General features: G+C 40.1%; 1 protein-coding gene across 2 annotated transcripts; it reads right to left on the bottom strand.

Moving 5' to 3' along the window:
* Positions 1–1,130: 1,130 nt before the first annotated feature.
* Positions 1,131–24,478, bottom strand: LOC117660239 (cytochrome P450 2J5-like). 2 transcript variants are annotated; one of them, XM_087872401.1, is made up of 10 exons: positions 24,311–24,478; positions 21,236–21,395; positions 16,171–16,320; positions 12,312–12,472; positions 8,646–8,822; positions 7,482–7,623; positions 6,002–6,189; positions 4,683–4,824; positions 2,094–2,287; positions 1,131–1,667 (listed from the first exon to the last, which is right to left on the bottom strand). In XM_087872401.1, the coding sequence occupies exons 1-9, from the start codon at positions 24,476–24,478 to the stop codon at positions 2,097–2,099; spliced, it is 1,479 nt and encodes a 492-aa protein (XP_087728527.1). In that variant the 3' UTR covers positions 1,131–1,667; positions 2,094–2,096. The 2 variants fall into 2 exon arrangements, with proteins under 2 accessions (XP_087728527.1, XP_034264192.2); XM_034408301.2 differs by lacking the exon at positions 1,131–1,667 and having other exon boundaries at positions 1,703–2,287.
* Between the last annotated feature and the right edge of the window lie 72 nt (positions 24,479–24,550).

Raw genomic sequence — 24,550 nt, 5'->3', positions numbered from 1 at the left:
TTGAACTTGCAGTAATTGCAGGCAGCTGGTGTTACTTAACAGTGCTTTAGTCTGCTGAGCCACCAAGGCTCCTAGAAGATATAAGGATGATGTCTTTGCAGATAATTTATTTTCAGGATGATGGGATGTGCATGGAAACGGTCAAATACAGCTGCAAGCATTCAATATGGTCACTGATGTAGGATATAAGAAAATTCAAAAATAAAATAGTATGTAGGTATATAGGTTAGAAATGCATATAAGTGAAGATTCAATTTTGTTTAGGCAGGGGGTTGGACTGAATGACCTGCAGGGTCTCTTCCAGCTGTGTTACTCTGTTAAATTTGTTAGACATTATTCTGCTTTAAGACAGTTGGAGAAAAGACATGCTGAAGCATATCAATATGTAACAATGCTGTGTTAGAATAGATCTTCTTTTGTTTAAGGCCCCTTAGAAAGAGGCCCTGTTAAGGGGACATTCCTTAATGCCAAGGCAATAGATAAAAAAAGGGCTATGCTTGCAAAATACTAGTTCAGGGGTGAAATCTAAAATTTTTCCCTACGGGTTCTATGGGCGTGGCTTGGTGGGCATGGCAGGGAAGGATACTGCAAAATCTCCATTCCCACCCCTAGGGTTGCCAGGTCTGCTTCCAAAAAATAGCAGACAAGCAGGGGGTGGGGGGTTAAATAGTAAAAAAAAATTAAAAAAAATTACAATTAAATTATATATTTTCTTACAAACATTTTAACACGTATTAAAATAATCACTTCAAAACTTTACTTAAAATTCAAAACATCAAATATATTATAATAATATGTAAAATATTAAATTACATTTTACTTTGCTGTCGTGTGTATTTTTTATTTGACTGCGCAGCTTTGATCAATTCTTTGTGTTTAAGGAATAAAGCAAGGTTGGGCCAGGATAAGACATAGATGGGAAAATTCCAGGGAAACCCAGAGCTGAAGCATAGATCGAGGAATAAAAAACATTATGGAAGAGGGCAATGGGTCGGTGAGAATGCTAGTACAAAATATGTGGAAAGACCTAGGTGATGGTTGCTGCTTAGTGAAAGTACACTTTGCCAGGAAAGGCCCATATTTGCCTTTTGAAGGAACATGATAAATAAAAAATTATATTTTCATTTTCATTTCATTTTTCATTTTATTTAATTTGTATACCGCCCTACTCCCGAAGGACTCAGAGCGGTGAACAGGCACAAGATAAAACACATAGAATACAAAAATTTAAGAGCAGAAGTAAAATCGAATTAGATCAATTTAGCCCAAGACAAATTTAAAACCCCAGGTTAAGAACAAATTAAAATTTACATTAAAATTTACATTAAAAAGAAAATGGGAGAGGTTAAGCCAGACCAGCCTGGTGAAATAAAAAGGTCTTGAGAGCGCGGTGGAAGGTGCGTAGATCCGGGATCTGCCATATCTCTGGGGGGAGCTCGTTCCAGATAGTAGGTGCCCCCACAGAGAAGGCTCTCCCCCTGGGGGCCGCCAGCCGACATTGTTTGGCCGACGGCACCCAGAGGAGTCCCTCTCTGTGAGAGCGTACCGGCCGGTGGGAGGCCGTTTGTGGCAGCAAGCGGTCCGGTAAATTACCAGGCCCTAAGCCTTATAAATGTACTCTTCTCTTTTCCTTTGGCAATTGAATATGCAACCCGTCTTTTTTTTTCCTAGAGAAAAGCAAACAAAATTGCAGACAAGTAAATTGGATGCAAAATACTTTATTTTTACAGAAAGTAAAAGTTTTTTAACTTGATCTGCTGTTAAGGTGGGGTTCTTTTTATTACCGTATTATTTTGAAAGGAAATAAGACAAAGACAAGAATTAAATGACTAAATAGAAAGAGGGGGAAAAAAAGATGGATTCATCAGAGAGGGTCTTTCCTGCTATCCTCCCATACAAAGTTATGGCATTGTCTTCTTTATTTTAAAGATATTGTCAAACTTATCTTTGAATCTGGCTCTAGCATTAACCAATCTTAATTAGAATAAAGAAGAAGAAAGAAGAAGACTAAAGAAGCTTTAGAACAGAGTAAGCTGAATGAAATTCACGACAAGATATCCAATTAAGAAGGAAAGCTTTATAATACATTTTACATTTTACAATGATGCACGGTGGGGAACAGCACAGATTTTATAAGGTTGTGGGTGCAGCACCATAGATGCTACAGGTGTTTCATCAATCTCTTTCATTCCTTCAGGCAGCTGGAACCTGAAGGCCCTCAGTAAATTGATTAGGAAGATGAAGATCTCAAATCTGGCCAGTTTTTCTGCCAAGCAGATTCGCCGTCCTATAGAAAAGACATGGGAAGAGAAGAAAGTGGGCAGTAATCGGTTCCAGAAGGACATATACAGCTCCCAATTAATTGCTAAGGAGGCTTTCCCCCTTTTACAATGTGTGGCAAAGTAAAGTGATGGACGGGAGTCGTTTTTAACTGATCTTAAGAATGATTTTTTTTTCTTTTTATTCTTTTTTTTTATTATTGGAAAAGTTTTACAATTACATTTTCTCCCCATTCCCCCCGCAACCCTCCCTAACCTCCCTAACCTCCCTAACCCTCCCTAACCCCCCCCCAACCCTCCCTAACCCGCCCTAACCCACCCCTCCCCCCCCCGGACTTCCACAGAATATAATCCAAATCAGAAAGAAGAATGATTTTTTTTTATCTATCTGCCACCTGTATGTAAGGAGACATTTGGACATCTAGAAGTTTCTTATGTAAAATAACATATGATATCAGATATACATTGATGGTCGTGCTCATTTGGTTCTATGAAGAAGTTATTTGGTCAATACAGCTTCAGGTTCAAAAGGTTGTTTTTATTATTTACAAATATATACATGCATACGATAATGAACAGGGTGTCCTGTTACATTTTTTTACCCTAACTGTATGACTCAGATGTTGAGAGGAGAGAGAAGTTCACGTGTTGTCTCGCTGAGAGATAGATGAGAGAGAGAGAAAAAGGGGGAAGATATCCAAGTGGTTTCTAGGTAAGAGTCCAATAAGAGAGTTCATTGGCTGATATAGTCACATATAGTCACAAGAGCCTTGGTAGTACAGGGGTTTAAGGCACCCTGTTATTAAGCTGGTTATTAAGACCAGCTACCTGCAATTACTGCAGGGTTCAACTCTCGCCAAGGCTCAAGGTTGACTCAGCCTTCCATCCTTTCTAAGGTAGGTGAAATGAGGACCCAGTTTGTGGGGGCAATAAGCTGACTTTGTATAAATATACAAAAGGATGAAGGCTATTGCTGAGCACATTGTAAGCCGCCCTGAGTCTTCGGAGAAGGGCGGCATATAAATCAAATTAAAAAAAAAAAACATGTGATGTCTGTAAAGACTTAACCCCTTCTAATCTCTGGTGCATCATATGCAGGCAATATCTGACATATGAGCAGCAGGCATTATTGTCTATTGGGTAAAATACATAAGAGGCAGATATATAAATAGCAAACAGGCAGAAGACAACTGAGCACATCCATGAACACCTACTAATAATTACAAGACACAATGAAAACTGCTTAATTTCACAACACACGGGCAGACCTAAACATAGTTTAACAGGGAAATTGTGAGCATCCAAGACCAAGCTAAATCCAAAAATGCTAGAGAAGTCATGGAAGCTTGGTACTCAGACACATCAACAGGCACAGAGGGATAAAAAACATTTCCACACCATTCAAAAGGGACCATTAAAGGAAACAGATAGACCAAAGCATCATCTTGTCAGCAATCAACACCCAGATAAGCAGGGATTAACACCAGGAGCTACCCCAGACAAACAATCAAGCAATAAATAAATAATATCCTAATCAAGGAACTACCAAGGGGAAAACATCATCCCTACCAACATTGACAAGACAAGCTCAATTCTTCCACCCAAGCAATCAGATTTTATCTGTGGGGAGGAAACTTTTTAGAATGATGAGAAAATTTTCTTTTAACCTGAAAAGAACCTGTTTTAAAAGCAAGGGAATACAAAGAGGAAGGGTGGGAAAACTAATTTCTTTGTCTAACTAAGACTCCCCATATCCAGAGATATTTCACAAGAAGAGTCCTCCACTCCTCTGCTTGCAATAAAAGACCTTATGCCACCTGACTTGAAATTCTGGGCTTAGAAAACTTAGAACTAGGCCGCCTTCGGTCTGACCTAAGCGTAGCTCATAAAATTATCCGCTACAATGCCCTACCTGTCAATGAGTACTTCAGCTTCAACCACAACAATACACGAGCACACAATAGATACAAACTTAAAGTGATCCGCTCCAAACTCGATTGCAGAAAATACGACTTCAGCAATGGAGTGATCAACGCCTGGAATGCACTACCTGACTCTGTGGTTTCTTCCCCAAATCCCCAAAACTTTAACCTTAGACTGTCTACTGTCGATTTCACCCCATTCCTAAGAGGTCTGTAAGGGGCGTGCATAAGAGCACCAGCGTGCCTACCGTCCCTGTTCTAATGTTCCCTTTATTTGTATTCATTTTATGTATTTAGTTCATGCTTATACTTATATATATTATCTAATATGTACGCTACAAAATAAAATAAATAAAATAAATAAATAAAATAATGGTGAACCGATGAAAAGAAGAACTTGCCCGAAAAACAGATTGACAGGCTTGAAACCCACAAGCAAGAAAGAAATCTTTAAATTACAAACTTGAATAATTTGACTTACCTACTCCAAATGGAAGAAATGCTTCTCGAAACCTAAAATTCCCGTCTTTATCTAAAAAGTGATTTGGGTTGAATTCTTCAGGTGTCTCCCATTCTTCAGGATCTAGAAGAACAGAGCGTAGATCTGGAAGAATAATTGTTCCCTAAAAGAGGGAAAAAATAGGCTAAAACAGGGCTGTTTCATAGCAGGAGTAGTTGAATATATTTGTGGAAAACATTTCTTGGAGCATATCTTTATCTACCCACTATGTTTTTTCCCCCTTCTGCAAGCTCCTTTGGAAGGCAATAACTGATCTGAAGTTTGGCTTCTCCCCACCCACCCCCTCTAAAAAGAAAGAGGGAGTTTCATATATTTTTTACTATTCTAACTTGTCCCTGGGAGGATTACAGCATGGCAATGCATCTCCTCTCAAATTACATTCCAGCAGAACAAGGGAACTGGAGGAGAAGCAGATAGGGAGCCCATGTGGTATCTAGTTAAAGGTGCTGAGTCAGCAATGGGGAGATCCCCTCCTTTAGGCATGAAAACCAGCTAGGAGACTTGGCTCAGGCCTAGATTACATAAATCCAAAACATCCTTGAGGAGCGACCTGGCGAAACACTTCTGAAGATGTTGCCAAAAAAAACCCTTCATGGATTTGTCCCTGTAGTCACCAGGTGCTAAGACTGACCTGTAAATGGATTGACAATTCCAAGAAAAGCATAGAAACTAAGAGTGGGACCTATCCTGTCATCAGAGAGAAAGGCTAGGAATAATTTAATGTATGGATCAGTGGTGGGTTGCCTCTGGTTCAGACCGGTTCTATAGAACCGGTCGTAAAAACAGTGGGAGGCTCCGCCCATCGACCCTGACGTCATCAGAACGCTTCTGCGCGCGGCCCCATTGCAAACCGGTAGTAAAGGTAAGTAGAACCCATCCCTGGTATGGATAGACTGCTATTGGTGGGAAATGCACATATTGTACAAATAAGTTTTTAAAACATGATTGGAATTATTTAATAAAACTCATTTTGTTCCTTTGTTTCTACATTAATGCAATATTTCTGCCATCATATATCCTCCACAATCCTAGCCATAGCCACAGTTGCTGGCAAAATGTCAGGAAATCTGTTGTCTAAGCTATGGTCACTAAACCCTGATGCCCAACAGATACTGGCCATTAAAGCCTACGTCAGTATATCTTATTTATATTATTTTTCCTATTTGATATTGCACTGTCCATGGGGAAGTCCCGAGCAGAGTCATTTCTGCAAGTACTATCTTGTGTTTCTCCATCTTCATTGCAATATTGAGGTGTGGTCTGTTCACGTTTTTTTCTACCTTTGGAATATGGAAATTTCCCATCTTCATATTTTTTGTGCTCTGTCTGGGAAGGGCTATTAATATGTTATACTTTGCACGCAGAATCTCATGAATGACAGCATTGGTATAAGGCAGCGCCTTTCGATCTTGATAGGAGATTGATCCAGAGGAACCAAAGACATCTTCAATCTCCTTGTGGATTTTTTCTGGAAGGAAAGAAGGGAAATCTGTTTTGAATGATACATCAGGTTGAATAACAATTAACTAATCCTTCACAGACCCAGTACTTATTTCCCAGGAGTTCATGGATATGAACACAGCAAATGGGTACAAATAAATGAGGACACTAGGACAGGGATTGTAGGCACGCTGGTGCACTTATGCACACCTCTTACAGACCTCTTAGGAATGGGGTGAGGTCAACAGTAAACAGTTTAAGGTTAAAGTTTTGGGGGTTTGTGGAAGTAACCACAGAGTCAGGTAGTGCATTCCAGGCATTGACCACTTTGTTGCTGAAGTCATATTTTCTGCAATCAAGTCTGGAGCGGTTTACCTTGAGTTTGTATCTATTGTGAGCTCATTTATTGTTGCGGTTGAAGCTGAAGTAGTCATTGACGTTGTAGCAGATAATTTTGTGTACTACACTTAGGTCAGACCATAGGCGGCATAGTTCTAGGTTGTCTAAGCCCAACATTTCAAGCCTGGTGGCATAAAGTATTCTGTTGTGAGCGGAGGGGTGGAGTACTCTTCTCGTGAAATACCTCTGGACTCGCTCAATTGTATTAATGTCCAATATACAGTGCGGATTCCAGACAGATGAGCTGTATTCAAGAATTGGTCTAGCAAATGTTTTGTATGCCCTAGTTAGCAGTACAATGTAACCGGAGAAGAAACTTCACAAGATTAGGTTAATACTCTTGATGCCTTTTTGCAATGCTGTTAAAGTGAGCTCTGGCGCTTAGATCATTTGAGATGAGTACTCCAAAGTCCTTGACAGAGTGAGGGTCGTCTACGAGGTCATATCCACCCAGCTTGCATTTGGTGTTCTGTTTTGTTTTGTTTTTTGCCATTGTGTAAGGCATTTGTTGGCTGAGATTTGGAGTTGCCAAATGTTTGACCATTCTGACACATAGTCAAGGTTGCTTTGTAGGGTAGCAGCATTGTCGATGGTGTTGAATCGTTTTACGTCATCAGCAAAGATGCTTATAATATGATCGCAAAGGTCATTTATGTAAAGTATAAAGAGAATCTAAAATAGAGAGATCTGCATTTCAAGTTCATTACATCTTTCAGAATTGAACTGCTTTCAACATTGGATTATAGGTATTGAAAAAGTATATTTACAGTCTCTGGTTTCTTTTACTCTGCTGAGCTACTGAATCAACACAGGAAAATTGAAGAATAATTTAAGTTTATCATTCAATAGATATCAAAGAAATCATGTGTGCTTTAGAGCCTGAGACTAGTCCTTGCTCCTACTTCCAAAAAATTTTCTCACCTTGGATTTCTGGATGATTTACCAAGGTGAGTAGTGCCCAATTCAGACTAGAGATGGTTGTGTTTGTTCCAGCGATAAAAAGATCAAGAAGACAACAAGCCAGGTTTTCTTCATTATAAGTAGAGTTGGAGTCATTCTTGCTCTGATGTTTAAAAAAGAAAATTAATTTAGGATAAATACTCAGCTATCTTCCAGATTTTCTAGTGTTATTAGCAAGCGAAATCTTATTCTCTACAATGCATATTTCCTGCACAGTCTCTGCACATTCCTTCTAGTTTGGAAAAATTTGTCTAAACTTGCCTAAGCAAAACTATTGTTTTTCTCATTTTAATCAGGCTTTTGTAATCCCTTTCGTTTTTAATTAACTGGTTTCTAGTGTGTAGATAATCTATGGGCTTGAAGCAGTGGTGGGTTGCCCCCGGGTTCACACTGGTACTATAGAACCGGTAGGAAAATCAGCGGGAGGCTCCCCCCACCGACCCCGACGTCATCAGAACGCTTCTGTGAGTGCGCAGAAGTGCATGCGCGTGGCCCACTCCAGGGGAAAAATACTGTAAAATCTCCATTCCCTCCCCAATCCAGGGGATTTATTACAAAATCCCCATTTCCTCCCGATCAGCTGGGACTTGAGAGGCAGATAATAGATGGGGATGGGGCCAGTCAGAATTTTTACTACTGGTTCTCCGAACTACTCAAAATTTCTGCTACCGGTTTTCCAGAACTGGTCAGAACCTGCTGAAACCCACCTCTGTTGTGGCTAATGCTTCTGTTGGATCTCAAGTTGATGGCAGAGGGGTTTGGTAAATTCATTGTTAGGTAGTGAAAGTTACACCTGTTTTGCAGAGCATAAACTCTAAACCAGGGGTGTCAAACTCACATTGTCACGGCGGCATCATGTGACATATTGGGACTTTTTCCCCCTTCGCTAAACCAGGCATGGCCATGGCCAGCGCATGACGCATCTGGCCCACGGGCCGGGAGTTTGACAGTCCTGCTCTAAACCATCAATCTGAGCTAAACTGAGCTAAAACAGACATACCAATCTCATCATCCCAGTTACATATCTTCTGACTATATTTAACAACTGCATGATTCTGAATGCCTACATCATTGTGGCATGTATTTTAATTGAACAGATATAAAAGAAAGAAATACACAGAATACCTTTTCCATTTCAAGGAGGTAGTAATCTATGAAATCCTCTGGTTCATGCAGGGAATAATGCTGTCTGTGCTTCTCTATTTGCTGTCTTGCGAATGAAAGGATAAACTCTGCAGCATTCAACACCTTCTGATGGGGCCCTGGAAGACGTTTCATCAACCATGGGACTGCCTCAAACATCTAAAAAAGAAAGAAAGAAAGCAAAATTTCATTGCTATCTAAAAGAACTTAATAAGCTTCTTCTCCGGTAATATTACATTACTAACCAATGTTATTGTTTTATTGTGTTATAATAAAATATTTTAATTTTTTTTAAAAAAAAATTACACAACTAACCAGAGCATACAAAACATTTCCTAGACCAATTCTCGAATACAGCTCATCTGTCTGGAACCCACACTGCATATCGGACATTAATACAATTGAGCACGTCCAGAAATATTTCACAAGAAGAGTCCTCCACTCCTCTGCTTGCAAAATAATACCTTATGCCACCAGAATTGAAATTCTGGGTTTAGACAATTTAGAACTAGGCCTCCTTCGGTCTGACCTAAGCATAGCTCATAAAATCATCTGCTACAATGTCCTACCTACCTGTCAATGACTACTTCAGCTTCAACCACAACAATACACGAGTACACAATAGACAAACTCATAGTAAACCGATCCAAACTTGATTGCAGAAAATACGACTTCACTAACAAAGTTGTGAACACCTGGAATGCACTACCTGACTCTGTGGTTTCTTCCCCAAACCCACAAAACTTTAACCTTAGATTGTCTACTATAGACCTCACCCCATTCCTAAGAAGTCTGTAAGGGGCGTGCATAAGAGCACCAGTATGCCTACCGTCTCTGTCCTAATGTTCCCTTTAATTAGTATTCATTTTATGTATTCAATTCATGCTTATCCTTATATATATTATCTAATATGTACTCAACAAAATAAAATAAATAAAATAAACCTAGTGGCAGAATTCATATGTCATGATTACCATGATTTGATTACACTGAAGTTATCTATTTGCTTTTTAGCCTTTTGCTCTTCAGAAGCACAAAGACTTTACAAAGTTTCAATATATTAAGCAGCTGACAATTCCAAATTCTTCATCCAAGCTCTTCTCTCATTGACTGTCCCTAGACATTGACACCCATGATATGGTCTCCCCATCAACTCCCAGGGGCTGGACAAATTCTACTCTGAGCAGCTGGTCAGAAAGATAACCAGGTGTAAGGATCTGCCTTTCCTCCTTTCCCAAGAAAGTATAGACTGCAACAAGCAGGGACCTCACACAGCCACAAAAAGTCCAAAAAACCAACTTTCATACTTTACGAACACAAAATTCCACATACAGCTTTGTGAGATTTTGTGTGTTTGTGTAGTTAGAGTGAAACACTACAGAAATACACAAAATCTCAGAAAGCTGCACAAATATTATTTTATTTTATTTTTATATAAAAGCAGCTAAATTTAAAACCTCCTAAACTTTAAATGGCTAGGTCTAAAAAAAGAACAACTAAAAAAAAACCCCAATTAACTATTTTTTTTAAAGCTCCCAAAGGGGAAAAAAACTTACCCAATAGAACAGGGGTCTCCAACCTTGGCAACTTTAAGACTTGTGGACTTCAACCTTCAACCATCAAGCAATCAAGCAGGCAGAGAGTTGAAGTCCACAACTCTCTGCCTGCTTGATTGCAGGCAGAGAAATTCAGTTGCTTGCTGATGCAATGGATTGCAGAGATTACAGCAAGGCGTTGCGATCAGCAGCTAAGGTAAGCAAGCTGAGGGGGGGAAGGGGGAGGGATTTTTGCTACCGATTAGCAGGCAACAGCTGAGATTGTCAGAGCTGGGATCGTCAGAGCTGGGCTCTCAGAGCCATTTAAAAGAAAAAAAGGCTCTGATGATCAGACGATTTAGCTGGGCGTGGGGGCGTGGGCAGGGATTTTTGTTACTGGTTCTCCGAACTGCCCGCCACCGTCGCTACCTACTTGCCCAAGCCGGTGCAAACTGGGAGCATTTCACCCCTGGTATAGACTCTTGAAACATAGTATTTCAAAAGGAATCTTTTATTGAGAAGAAGTGATAGCAAACCAGGCAAAGTAGTCCCGCCTGGACTACTGCAACGCTCTCTACATGGGGCTCCCCCTGGGGTGCACCCGGAGGCTCCAGCTGGTCCAGAACGCGGCTGCGCGGGGGATTATGGGGGCGACGAGGCGCTCCCATGTGACACCTCTCCTGCGCGAGCTGCACTGGCTCCCGGTGGTCTTCCGGGTGCGCTTCAAGGTGTTGGTGACCACCTTTAAAGTGCTCCATGGCTTAGGGCCGGGGTACTTACGAGACTGCCTTCTGCCACCAATAGCCTCCCACCGGCCAGTACGCTCCCACAGAGTGGGCCTCCTCAGGGTGCCATCCACCAGACAATGTCGGCTGGCGACCCCCAGGGGGAGAGCCTTCTCTGTGACGGCGCCCACCCTCTGGAACAACCTTTCCCCAGAGTTACGTACAATAACAGACCTCCGGATTTTTCGTCAGGCCCTGAAAACCTATTTATTTCAACTATCTGGGCTGGCTTGAGTTAAATTTTAAATTGATTTTAAATTGGGTTGTTTTAATTTACGGCCAAAATATTTAATTATTTTAATACTGTTTTTTTAAATTTTGTATGCTCTGTTTTTACTTTGGCTGTGCACCGCCCTGAGTCCTATTTGGAGAAGGGCGGTATAGAAATGGAAACAAATAAATAAATAAATAAATAAATAAATAAATAAATAAATAAATAAATAAATAAAGAAAGAAAGAAAGAAAGAAAGAAAGAAAGAAAGAAAGCAGACTCTAAATCCCCGCCCCCCAAACTGCACAGTTAGAAATAGGGCTCTAGAATCCATCCCTCCAATTCGAATGCGGATTTCAGCCAATCTACAGGGGTGGAGATGTTTATCGTAACGGCCATTCTGATAGCCAGATAAGTGGTTTTCTTCCACTTTCAACCAACTGACACAACCCACATGGCCCTCCCCCCTTATTTCATTCCCAAAAGGTGAGAATATTGCAGGGCGCTTAGGTGCCAGGAAAAAAGTTATAAAATACAGCTTATCCCCATGCTCCCGCCTCCCTCCATATGAATGGCAGTATCACGTCAGGGATCTGACACCAGGTCGCTAGACACATATTGAGCCTGGATAGCTCAACAGACAGAGCTCTGTAATTTAACACCAGCTGTCTGCAATTAAAGTAAGATCGAATCTCGCCAGGCTCAAGGTTGACTCAGCCTTCCATCCTTTCTAAGGTAGGTAAATTGAGGACCCAGTTTGTGGGGGCAATAAGCTGACTTTGTATAAATATACAAAAGTATGAAGGCTATTGCTTAACGCACTGTAAGCCGCCCTGAGTCTCCGGAGAAGGGCGGCATATAAATCAAATTAAATATATATATATATATAGAAATACTGTAATTGTATATTGATACAACATAGAAAATTTGGCTAGATTTCTTAAGGCGTAATTTGTTTTGTGAATTCCAAGCTCTGATTTAATTTATCTTCAAAATACGCTGAAAATCTAAAATATGGGTTTAAAAAGTAGCAGGATAAGTTTTGTGTGATGCAGTCAAAAGTTTTTCAAAATGGGAATGGTTTGGTCTGGTTACTTCAATAGGCAAGATAACTCACCAGATGAAAAAATCCTCCAGATCTTTTTTCAATGACGTTAGCTTCTTCAACTAACTTCTGGAAGTTTTTATCTTCAAGATCAAACTGGTGCCCAAAGCTCAAACTACACATCACATTAGCAACTGAGTTGATCAATGGCAATGAAGGATCAAAAGGCTGCCCTGAAGATAAAAAGACATTAAGAATAATTAGATTTCTTCTGTTAATACTGAAAACTTGTAGTGGGATTTCAGGAATATTGGGATCTTTTGGCAATTTATTTTTTATGGAAAATCAAATTAAATACACCAATTTTCACTCTCACCTGAAATTTCTAGACATGCATTGTCTTTCTGAACTATGTTCTGCTTCATCAGCCTTTGATTGAAAAGGAAAAGACATATTTTGCTTCCCTTGCACCAGAGGTGGGTTTCAGCAGGTTCTGACCAATTCTGGAGAACCGGTAGCGGAACTTTTGAGTAGTTCGGAGAACCGATAGAAAAATTCTGACTGGCCCCGCCCACATCTATTCTCTGCCTCCTGAGTCCCAGCTGATCAGGAGGAAATGGGGATTTTGCAGTAACCTTCCTCTGGAGTGGGGTGGGAATGGAGATTTTACAGTATCCTTCCCATGCCATGCCCATCAAGCCACACCCACCAAGCCATGCCATGCCCACCAAGCCACGCCCACAGAACCACACGCACACAAACAAACAGACAGCCAGGAGTTAATGAATCAAACAGTCAGGAATTCCTTTAAGATAACAGTCTTGGCAGTGACCCATGAACTGCCTGCCAAGAGATTTTACTCACTAAGGGAGGTTTTTTCTCCTTAGTCTGATATACCAAATTAACTCCACAAAGCAAAGGATTGTCAAAGTCCAGTCCGAAGAAATCCAAAAAGAAATTCTAACAGGTTCTAGAAACATGATATGACTTCCGAGCTTGTCTGTCTGTCACAAAGCCTGAATAGCCGACACACACCCTTTTATCCCTTGTGGGGTGTGGTCCAGTGACTCAGCTCAATCTCTGGCCTGCCCACGCCTCTTTCTCTGCTGCACACGCTTATCCTTCTGACGCTGTCTGGGATCCAGCCAAAACTCATCCCCCTCGCTCTCTATCTGCGGCTGCTCTGAAGTCCTTGCTCCTGGCATATCTCTTGGCCTTCAGAGGAAACCTGAGGCATTGCCAGAGAGGAGGGTCCTGGAGAGGGACACCTTGCCAAATCCTCTCCTTCACCTTCTGAGTCCTCTCCCTCTGTTAGGGGGGTCGGAGTCACAACAAGATGTGATTTCATACTCAGCTATTGAACAGGAGAATGAGAGTCTGGTTCTTCAGTTCTTTTAAAGCTAGACTTGCCTCTTGACCTCAGAAGATGCCAGCCTTTTCTTGGTGGTGGTCATGGCTCTCTGTCTAATCTGTAGTGGGTTGAAAAGCTAAGTGTAAGGGGAGAAATTGTGAGACGAAAGTGTGTTGAGAGTCTCTGGGAACACAGGGAGAGGGGAGAGAAGGCACTGCAGAAGGCAGGAAGCCAGTTACAGAAACAATTCCCTTACTACAGAGAAAGGGGGAAAGTATGAAAAAGCAGCTCAGAGTAATTCTGAATAAATTACATTAGGTAGAAGCTGAGCTACAGAAATATGCTGATGGGTTTTCAAGGTTTTATTCCTTTGCTCTACTAACAGTAAATTATTTCAGAAATCCAAATGGTTCTCGTGTCCCGAATCTCCTAGACTGACTTTCCCAAAAGGGGATGGTGGAGAATAGTTATCTAGGCTTGCAGAATCCACAAATGGTTTTTTTTCAAAACACTCCTTCAGAACTGCTGGCAATTTCCCATCACACAGGGAGGCATTAACAGTCTCATAGATCCAGCTAGTCACATCTCCACCCAGACCTTGTAACATCAAAATCAGTGGTCAACACTACAAGTGAGAAAGGATACTATCCTATCCATCTTCTCAGAGTTCAGAAAATAATAATAATATGCCATCACATGATATGGCAAGATGGTGTTCTAATACACAATCACACACACACACACACACACACAAAACGTCCTGTAAGTTCAGAACACAAGGCATGGAGAAAATAGCAGACTAATGCGTATCCAAAGAACAGAGACAACGCTGTGGATGAGAAAAGATGAATGACCTGCAGAGTTTTCTGGACAAAGAAAAGCTGAAGACATAACTCATGTGCATCTTGGATGGTAGATCATCACAAGCAAACCAACAGAAACTGGAGGGATCCTGAAGTTACCTCATGAGTAGAACACCAGGACCCAAGGAAGGAAGATCAAGCTTGCAGCCTCAGCAAAGCCCATTAGTGGACACTGGGTTTGACCAAACTCCACTCTCTTGAATACATGGAATTACAATTATGTAAAACCTTTAGAGATCTTCAGAGTAGCTGTGAAATTTGACTGCCTGGTGAGTGAACTTATGAATGGGGCGAGGTTAAAAGAAAAGGGAAAAATGACATATTTGGATCTTACAAGGTACACTGGTTCTAATGGCTTAGGCGCTCCATGGCTTAGGACCCGGGTACTTGCGGGACCGCCTACTACCACCAATAGCCTCCCACCGGCCGGTACGCTCCCATAGAGAGGGGCTCCTCCGGGTGCCGTCAGCCAAACAATGCCGACTGGCGGCCCCCAGGAGGAGAGCCTTCTCTGTGGGGGCACCTACTATCTGGAACGAGCTCCCCCCAGAGATACGGAGGATCCCGGATCTGCACACCTTCCGCCGCGCCTTAAAGACCTTACTATTTCACCAGGCCGGCCTGGCCTAATTTTCCCCCTCTTTTATAAAAGATTTTTAAAATTTTAAATATCTTTTAGCATTTATATATTCAATTTTAAATTGGTTTTAAAAGTGTGGGGTTTTAAATTTGTCGGGGCCAAAATTATTTAATTTGATTTTATTCTATTTTTTAAATTTTGTATTGTATGTGTTTTTATTGTTTGGCTGTGCACCGCCCTGAGTCCTTCGGGAGTAGGGCAGTATAGAAATCTAATAAATAAAAATAATATAATAATAATGCTCTACAACAAATGTTGCAACTTAAAACAGTCTGGTTTTCAGATTACAAAGTCCAGACAAAAAATAGGAAAGAAAGATGGACCAACTGAGTTTATGATATTGCTCGTCTACTTGCATGAAATTTAAGAAGCTACTGCTACTGATGCTGCTGTTTTTATATTTCACAATTCAGCTTCTTGAACCGATATGCCATTTATGACTGTTCTCTGTTTATTCTTTTGATCTCAGGCTCCATTTAAAAATAAAAAAAAGAATGTTGGGTATCTTACCAGAGAAATTCAGTAAAGAAAATACATATTTGATTATATACTGTATGTAATAACCGCAGCAAGAATGGCATTTGCACAAAATTGGAAAGCAGAAAAAAATTCCTACAAAGGGAGAACTGATTAAGAAAATATTAGAATGTGCAGAAATGAGTAGATTAACATTAGCAATCAGAGGGAAGGAAGAATCGGAGTATTACAACATATGGGGGCAATTTTATCAATGGATAGAGACTGAATATAGGTAATAGACAATGTAAAAATAAGAAACATGGGAAAATATGTTGCAATATATTAAATTTAAATGTAAAAAGAAAGATAAATATGTACTAAGAAAATGATAATAAATGTTGAATATGACGACACAAAAATTTTGTACCCAGAGATTACACTGATTAATTATGAATTGTTTGTTTAAAAAAAAAAAGGAATTCTGTTTTTTTAGTTGGCTACTGAACATATTTCACTCTGTGTATGCTATCCCTCCCAGCATGAGTGAGCTCAATCTTGCTTTCTTTTCCAGTACACCTTATTTGCCCTCTGAGCCCTTTCACTACAAATATTACTTACCTTTTGTATGTGCAAAAATTTCTACAAGCTGCTTGGCTAGATCTTCAATTTGGTGCTCAATGTTTTTTTCCCCCGTTCCCAGCAACCGCAAGCAGACATTACCAATGTGTCGTTGCTGCTTCCAGGTGTGACCATTTGAAGATACAATACCTGAGGCCATCAACATTCAGAGAGAAACTATTACTAATAAAATTCAAGTTTAAAAAAGTTTAGATTGACTACATAGGAAAAGCCACATTTTCTAGAGATCTCCCTTCAGAGATTCCTGTTCTTTCAGTTCTTATGAATCCTACTGTTGTTGACAAATGAAAGAAATCTAGCATTATGTTATGTGATTATTAACTGATTATTAAATGTTTAAGAAACTCACTAAAAGGCCCTTCTTGTCTTTCAGTAATATAAGATAAATAGTTGTTTAATGCAACCGTTTTAGATAGTATGTGACTTCAGAACAGTGGTGGGTTCCTCCTGGTTCCTCCCGGTTCTGCCGAGCTGGTAGCGGTGACGATATGATGTCACCGAACCAGTTCTGCCCCCCCCCCCGCATTATTCTTATCTTTTATTTGCCCCCACCCCCAATCTATTGCTGCCTCCTGAGTCCCAGCTGATGAGCTATAAGGAAAAACTGTTTAAACTCTTGCCACGGGGCTTCAAAGGGCCACCCTACAGCTGATCAGTGGTAAAAGGCAGTTTGGTGGTAGACCGGTGCCTCCAAAAACAAATGAGTAGACCGGTGCCTGCAAAAATAAATGGGTAGACCAGTACAGCTCTGCAAGCAGTTAAAAGCCTGGTAGACCAATACCTCTGCTAAATCCTAAAGAATTGTCACATGACCATCGAGCCACGCCCACAAAATAAGGCACGCCCACAGAACCGGTAGTAAAAAAATTTAGAACCCACCCCTACTTCAGAAGTACTGCCTCTCAGTACCGCATAACTTTCTGACTACAAGGAAGTTAGGGATTAAAGTGACAAAGATCCCTTCAAGACATGAAGGGAGTTACGTAATGATAAATGGAGTAGGAAGACAGTGTGTTGCAAAAGTGTTTGCAGGCACACTTTTAGCATATTATAATCTACTCAGCAGAAGAAGCAGTGGAACAGACATAAAGAGTTGGCAATTCCACCTCTTTGTTGCTAATCTCAGGAGCTTCCCTCTTAAATTTATTTAGGCATGCACAATTTCTCTTGATACATTTCCTAGTCATGTGTAGCTTTGATGTTGTTAGTTGCAAAGTCATATCCGACCTACCGTGACCCCATTCACAACATTCATCCAGGCCTTCCTGTCCTCTACCATCCTCTGGAATCCATTTAAGCTCATGCCTACTGCTTCAGTGACTCCATCCAGCCACCTCATTCTCTGCCGTCCCCTTCTTCTTTTGCCCTCCATCATTCCCAGCATTAGGCTCTTCTCCAGTGAGTCCTTCCTTCTCATTAGGTAACCAAAGTATTTGAGTTTCATCTTCAGGATCTGGCCTTCTAAATAGCAGTCAGGGTTGAGCTCCTCTAGGACTGACCGGTTTGATTGCCTTGCAGTCCAAGGGACTCACAGGAGTCTTCTCCAGCACCATAGTTCAAAGGCCTCAATTCTTTGGTGCTCAGCCTTCCTTATGGTCCAACTTTCACAGCCATACATTGCAACTGGGAAAACCATAGCCTTGACTATATGCACTTTTGTTGGCAGGATGATGTCTCTGCTTTTTAGTATGCTGTCTAGATTTGCCATAGCTTTCCTCCCCAGGAGCAAGCATATTTTAATTTCTTGGCTGCAGTTTCCATCTGCAGTGATCTTGGAGCCCAGGAAGATAAAATCTGTCACTACCTCCATTTCTTCCCCATCTATTTGCCAGGACACGTGTAGCTACCTTGGTACTAATTTCTTTACAGACTTCATGGCTTTCCTACAGATAAAACTTCTTTCTCTTAATGTTATAAAACCTCCTTTAACTGACAGTTCCTCAACAGAGTTATTGGCTGAGCACAAAGAAAGTAAATGTTCCCATGAAAGAGAGAAAAAGGATAGCGTGATGAATCTACTTTCAGACATAGCCTCTCGTTGTACGCTTAGGTGTATAGTCATACAGAGAGCCAGAAAAAGACATTATATTCATGTTTTTGACAGGGATTAAGTGTGGTTATTAGTTCAGGTTCACAGAGAAAATTGCTTCGTAGAGAAGATGCAGGTGAGCTGATATCAAATGCCACACAATCTGGCAGATAAAATCTACTGCGGATCCCGCCAGCCAAGGAATTCCACCTGGCAAGGCTTAGAAGAGCCTTTTTCAACATGGCCTTCAGAAATATTCAGAAGATCTGGCTGTGCCAGTTGGCACAAGGCCCCTATTGAGATGCCTCAGGCTGGAACTGGTTGGTGTAGTTTACACAAGGCACCATTCCCACTCCGCGTGAGCCCCGAGGCTTTTACTCTAAGATTGAAGTTTACATTCTACTAATGAGTACAGAACGATCAATTTGTTCCTTTTGTCTCCCTTCCAAACAGGGAGCAAAATTGTAATAGCTCTCCAGATATGACTGGCTTAGAAATTGCTGACTGACGTTCATCAAACTGTAGTAGAATCAGAGCAATAAAGATCTGAGTTTGAGTTTCTTTATTAAGACACCTGTAAAGTGATTATTGCGTCCCAGTTTGGGTCAATGAGGATTACATAGAAACAGAGAAAAATATGCCAGTCAATAGTCCACAATTATCTATACAGTGTAGCCCACAATTTTTAATCCCTAATAAGGCAAAAAATTTGGAGCCAAGCCCTTGAGGCTGACAAAGTTTTTCGGTTTTCCCTGACCTGTCCCTGAGAGAAATAGAATTATTCCTGTAAAGAATAGAGCCTTAGTGACTCCATATTTACACTTTTCATAACTTAAGCTAACCATCGGGGTAAGACATTAAGATAGGGAATTATGTATGACGCCTTTTCTGGGAAAAATAAAACCATAAACTTGATTAGTACATTCCAAGTCAGCTCAGGCTGACCGAGGCTAATTTAATAGTAGAAGGAAGGAAGCTGCCATGTTCTCATTAATTGTATTGTTATGAAGGCATGTGGTAAGGGTATTTCCATAGGGGATTTCTGATTCGGGAATATGTTGCGGAATAGCCAAGAACTTATGTAACGTCCAATAAACCAATGATATCGGACGTTTAATTGTTTTGCTGTTTGTTTGAAAATGTATTTAAACCATGTTTAAACCTGTATAACGTTCTCTCTCTTTTCTTGGAGAACCCTTTTACAAAAGCTTGTGAGATATATATATATATATATATATATATATATATATATATATATATATATATATATATCTCTTTTAAATAAAATATGCTTTTTATTGTTCATGGTCTCCTCATCCTTATCTGAGAGGTTTATTTTTCTCACAGTCCCACTGAACAGAAAAGGTGGATATTCTGTTAGCTCTGACTAAATATTCAATTTACTGCCAAAGAAGGACCCTGCTTCCCCTTGGGGCAGATTAAGTCTGAAATCTTGTTATTCACTGGTTAATTGTGTTATGCAGCTGACAACACTATATTGATCTAAAAATGGGATATATTACTTGCTTTCTTTGGTGTGCTAGCAGACAATAAATTAAGACTTTTGAATCCATAATGTATACCCAGCAAATAAGTTAATACAAATACATTGAGACAATGCCCTAGATTGGGTGTCGGCAACCTGTGGCTCCGGAGCCGCATATGGCTCTTTCATCCCCCTGCTATGGCTCCCTGTTGGCTGAACCCACCACTCACTGGCCCTGCCCTTCACCCTCCCCTCCCAGTCGCTCCTTGCCTGGACTGAGAAGGTAAGGGTGACGGTGGGGGATGGAGACTCGTTCCATATTCCAAAGCGGGAGCAAAGTGCCCCTGTACTTGCTGACTATATATAGTCAGATGCCACTGACTCTTTTTTATGATTTTCAAAGGGGGGGAGGGAGGGAGAGGGAGAGAGAGAGAGGGAGGGAGAGGGAAAGGGAGAGGGAGACAGAGACAGAGAGAAACAGAAAGGGAGAGAGAGAGAGAAAGATAAGAGAGACAGAGACAGAGACAGAGACAGAGAGATACCTGTTTCCCACAGAGAAGAAAACACTGGGAGCCACAAAACCTAGGTAGGCATGGCTGGGGGGATCATGTGACTGGATGGGAGTGAGTGACATCGAGTTGGCCACGCCCACCCAGGTTTTGTGGCTCCCAGTGGTTTTTTTTTTTCTGTGGGAAACAGGTCCAAATGGCTCTTTGAGTATTAAAGGTTGCAGACCCCTGCCCTAGATATTATTATTTATTGGATTTATATAGTGATTTCAGTGCCTGGTAAATTCATAGAAATGTTGTTTCTAGAAATTGGTGAAGGATACTATCTCAATTTAGAAATAGTTCATCCTTTTTGCTAGAATCTATGTAGTAAACCTCATCACCCGCCACGCGGGTGATTATGGGTGCAACTCGTTGCGCTCATGTAACACCTCTCCTGCGTGAGCTGCACTGGCTCCCAGTGGTCTTCCGGGTGCGATTCAAGGTGTTGGTTACCACCTCTAAAGCGCTCCATCGCTCAGGACCTGGGTACTTACGAGACCGCCTTCTGCCACCGATAGCCTCCCACCGACCAGTTCGCTCCCACAGAGAGGAACTCCTCAGGGTGCCATCGGCCAAACTTTGTCGGCTGGTGACACCCAGGGGAAGAGCCTTCTCTGTGGGAGCTCCTACCCTTTGGAACGAACTGCCCCCGGAAATACGCACTATCTCTGACTTCCGAGTTTTTCGCTGTGCCCTCAAGACCCTGTTCTTCTGACAGGCAGGGCTATCTTTGTAAAGGAGTTTTAAATTCGGAGTTTAAAATTTTGGGGTTTTTAACGAATCTTGGCCGTAAATGTAATAATTTTAATAATTTTTAAATTTAATTGGGATTTGTATTGTGTTTTTACTTGGCTGTGCACCGCCCCAAGTCCTTCGGGAGAGGGGCGGTATAGAAATAAAATTATCCATCTATCTATCTATCAAATAGGATTCCTCTGGTGGAAAGAGCAGTGTAATTCGTTATTTTTTGCAACTTACCTCTTCCTTTTCCAAGAACCATAATTAAAGCACTTGGTTTTCTATCAGATAATTTTGACTGCTCAGAAAAACATTCTTTCACAGTTTTGAATCCAGACAGCACCACTAAGGGTTCGTTCCCTAACCACAAAGTGTACATATTTCCATACTGCTTGGCCAGCTGCGAAGAGAATTGGGAGAAAAAATATGACAATAAAATAAAACATATGATTTTAAGTTACTACGTCACTACCAGGCCTTTTCTGTTCTTCAGCTCAGAGAAGTAGTCTCACATTCAAGCTTTCCATTGTTGGCAATTTTGTTTTCTCCTTAAGATTCCGCCATTATATTAAGAAATAAAACAGGGAGCATATCAAACGGAAGATGGTTTTATAACAGACTGAAATGAAGTTTATAATTCGCTTTACATTTAGCTTATTCTTACTGTTGCAACATAGGTCGCTTGCTGGTGGGAAATATTTCAGCCAAAATCAGAATATACACATCATCACCGTACTACCACCATCCTACATTTATTGATCTGGAAGGAATCACTGAGGCCATCGAGGTGAATATCCTGCTAAATTCAGGATTCAAAATAAAGAAATTCTCCACAGATGTTTATTCAACCTCTTCATGAACACATCTTTAAAAAGGAAGCCGACTGCTTCTGGTGATTGGTTCCACTGTTAAACTGCCTTTATCATTTAGATTTTTTCCTAAAATTTAGATAGAATCTGCATTTATAAATATATAAATATGATAAATAAATTTATGGAAGTTACGCTCATTCTGGAATGATAATAGAGAACAGGTTAATTTGCTTAAGCAATCACTCTCTATTTATTAAATTATTTTCAATATTAATACGTTACTGGGTTATTTTAGTAGCAAAACCCTATTGGCCAGTGGTGAAATGTAAAATTTGTTACTACCGGTTCTGTGGGCATGGCTTGGTGGTGGGGGGTTGTAAAAAAATGTTTTTAAAAGCCTCTGATGATCCCAGCTGAGTTGCTTGATTGTCAAAGGCTTTTTTTTTTCTTTTAAAAACATTTTTAATGTTTTTAAAAAATGCAGCCGGACTCAAAATTAACAAACAAAAAACAAAAATATTAACGAAGAACCTCACGAATACACAAGGAAGAGAATTGGAGGACAACAAAACATCAACACTTTTTTTTTTTTTAAATTTGATTTATATGCTGCCCTTCTCCGGAGACTCAGGGCGGCTTACAGTGCATTCAGCAATAGGAAGATAACTACAACAAATTGGCTAAACAAATAAAAAAAGACATAGAAATATGGAGCAAATTACAGCTATCATTTCTAGGCAAAATTGCTTCCATTAAGATGAATGTCTTATCAAGAATATTATATCTATTCCAGGTAATTCTGATAAACCCAGGAAAGAGCTTTCTTCAAAGATTTCAACAAAATGATAGCAGACTATGTTTGGCAAGGAAAGAAGGCAAGAATTAAATTAAAACATCTCCAAGACACATGAGAGAAAGGCAGACTAAGACTACCAGACTGACAAATATACCACAAAGCAACATCACTCATCTGGATAAGGGATTGGATAGAACTTAAAAATAAACGGATATTAACACCAGAAGGTTTTGATCTATTGAAAGGGTGGCACGCATTTTTATGGGAGGAAAGAAATAGACACTATGGATACTTCCGGAGACATATTATTAGAGAAACACTCTTAAAGATTTGGCGAGAAATTAGACAAAACCATTATGATAAGATTCCAGAATGGCTCTCAACAATGGAAGCACAAATATACCCCAACACAATGGACATGAATAAAATGAGAACCTACAAGGAATTGTTGAACAGTAAAGGAGAATTAAGAACACAAGAAGAACTGAAAGAACAGGGTACAGACATTGATTGGAGAAAATCTAATTCATAACTAAACGAACTAATAACTAAAATTTATAAATAACTATTAAATTATAAATTGGAAGAGGAGCTGGTTAAGGAAAATATGATAACATGGGCGAAAAATTTTGGTTATAGTATCGAATTAGATAAATGGGAAAAATTATGGAAAGTAAATAGTAAATTAACAATGTCTGTACCCTACAAGGAAAACATCTATAAAATGTTCTACAGATGGCACCACCAAGCCATCTGCAGCTTTTGCTGCGCACCAAGCAAAAATGTTTCCTAACACCTCTTCAGACTGTTGGAAATGTAAAACACAAAAAGGAACGTACTATCACATGTGGTGATCCTGCCATAAAGCGAAACAGTTCTGGAAAATGGTTAAAAATCAAATAGAAGAAATTACTAGTCAGAGAATACCAATGAAACCAGAAACTTATCTATTAGGAATATTCACAACACATTATGAAAAGGAAATAAAATATTTAATTATCCACATCTTAACAGCAGCAAGAATCATTTTTGCACAAAGCTGGAAATTGGAAAACACACCATCAGAAGATAAAATAATATTAAAAGTGATGGAGTGCGCAGAGATGGATAAACTCATGAAAGAAATGCAATAAAAAGAGGAAACAGATTACTACCTGGTATGGCAAAAATGGTATGATTGGCTGGAGAAAAGGAAAATAAAACAAAAATAGGATCACACTGAAGGAAATGGACTAATTAGACAGGAATTGAGTACCAACTAAGAAAACAATAAATTAAAAAGAGAATTCAAAATATCGTTATATAATTAAAGGTGTAGAAATATTGTATATATAGAGAAATATACTTTACCAATGTGACTATCCAAAATACAAGTCGTAAGACTTGATTTATGTTTATTTGTTGTGTATGTTGTGTATTGTCATATTTGTACTTGTTTGTTTTTCTTTTTTAACGAAATAAAAATTAAAAATAAAGAAATAAATAAAAAATTAAAATTAAAAAAAATGCCTCTGATGATTGCGCGGCTCAGCTGGGCATGGCGGGGTGCAGGGATTTTTGCTACTGGTTCTCCAAACCACCCGCTGCCATCGCTTCCGGATCGGGTGATCCGGTCTGAACCGAGAGCATTTCACCCCTGCATTTCACCCCTGGTACAAGGAAAATAATATACAATTCCTCCCATTCTTAATCAATATTAAGAAATACCTTAGAGAAAGTGTCTTTATGAAGTGTAACTCCAAAAGCCCACATGTTTCCAATGAGGGGAAGAGACAGTGGTCCGGGAGGGAAGTGTCTTCTTATCCAAAGTTGTTTCAAGGAGAGAAGAATTAGCAGAGCAAGCAGAAAAAGAAACAAAAATGCCCCTATGTCCATTGTCCTGTTTTAGTATCCTCTGATTTTCTGCCCCCCAATATATTGAGAGAAGCTGAAACTTTTTCTCTCCTG

This window comes from Pantherophis guttatus, chromosome 6 (assembly GCF_059756535.1).
Source record: "Pantherophis guttatus breed Tessera chromosome 6, ASM5975653v1, whole genome shotgun sequence".
Classification (NCBI taxonomy): Eukaryota; Metazoa; Chordata; class Lepidosauria; order Squamata; family Colubridae; genus Pantherophis; species Pantherophis guttatus.
The sequence above is the reverse complement of the archived record's forward strand: the minus strand, read 5'-3'. Positions and strand labels throughout refer to the sequence as shown.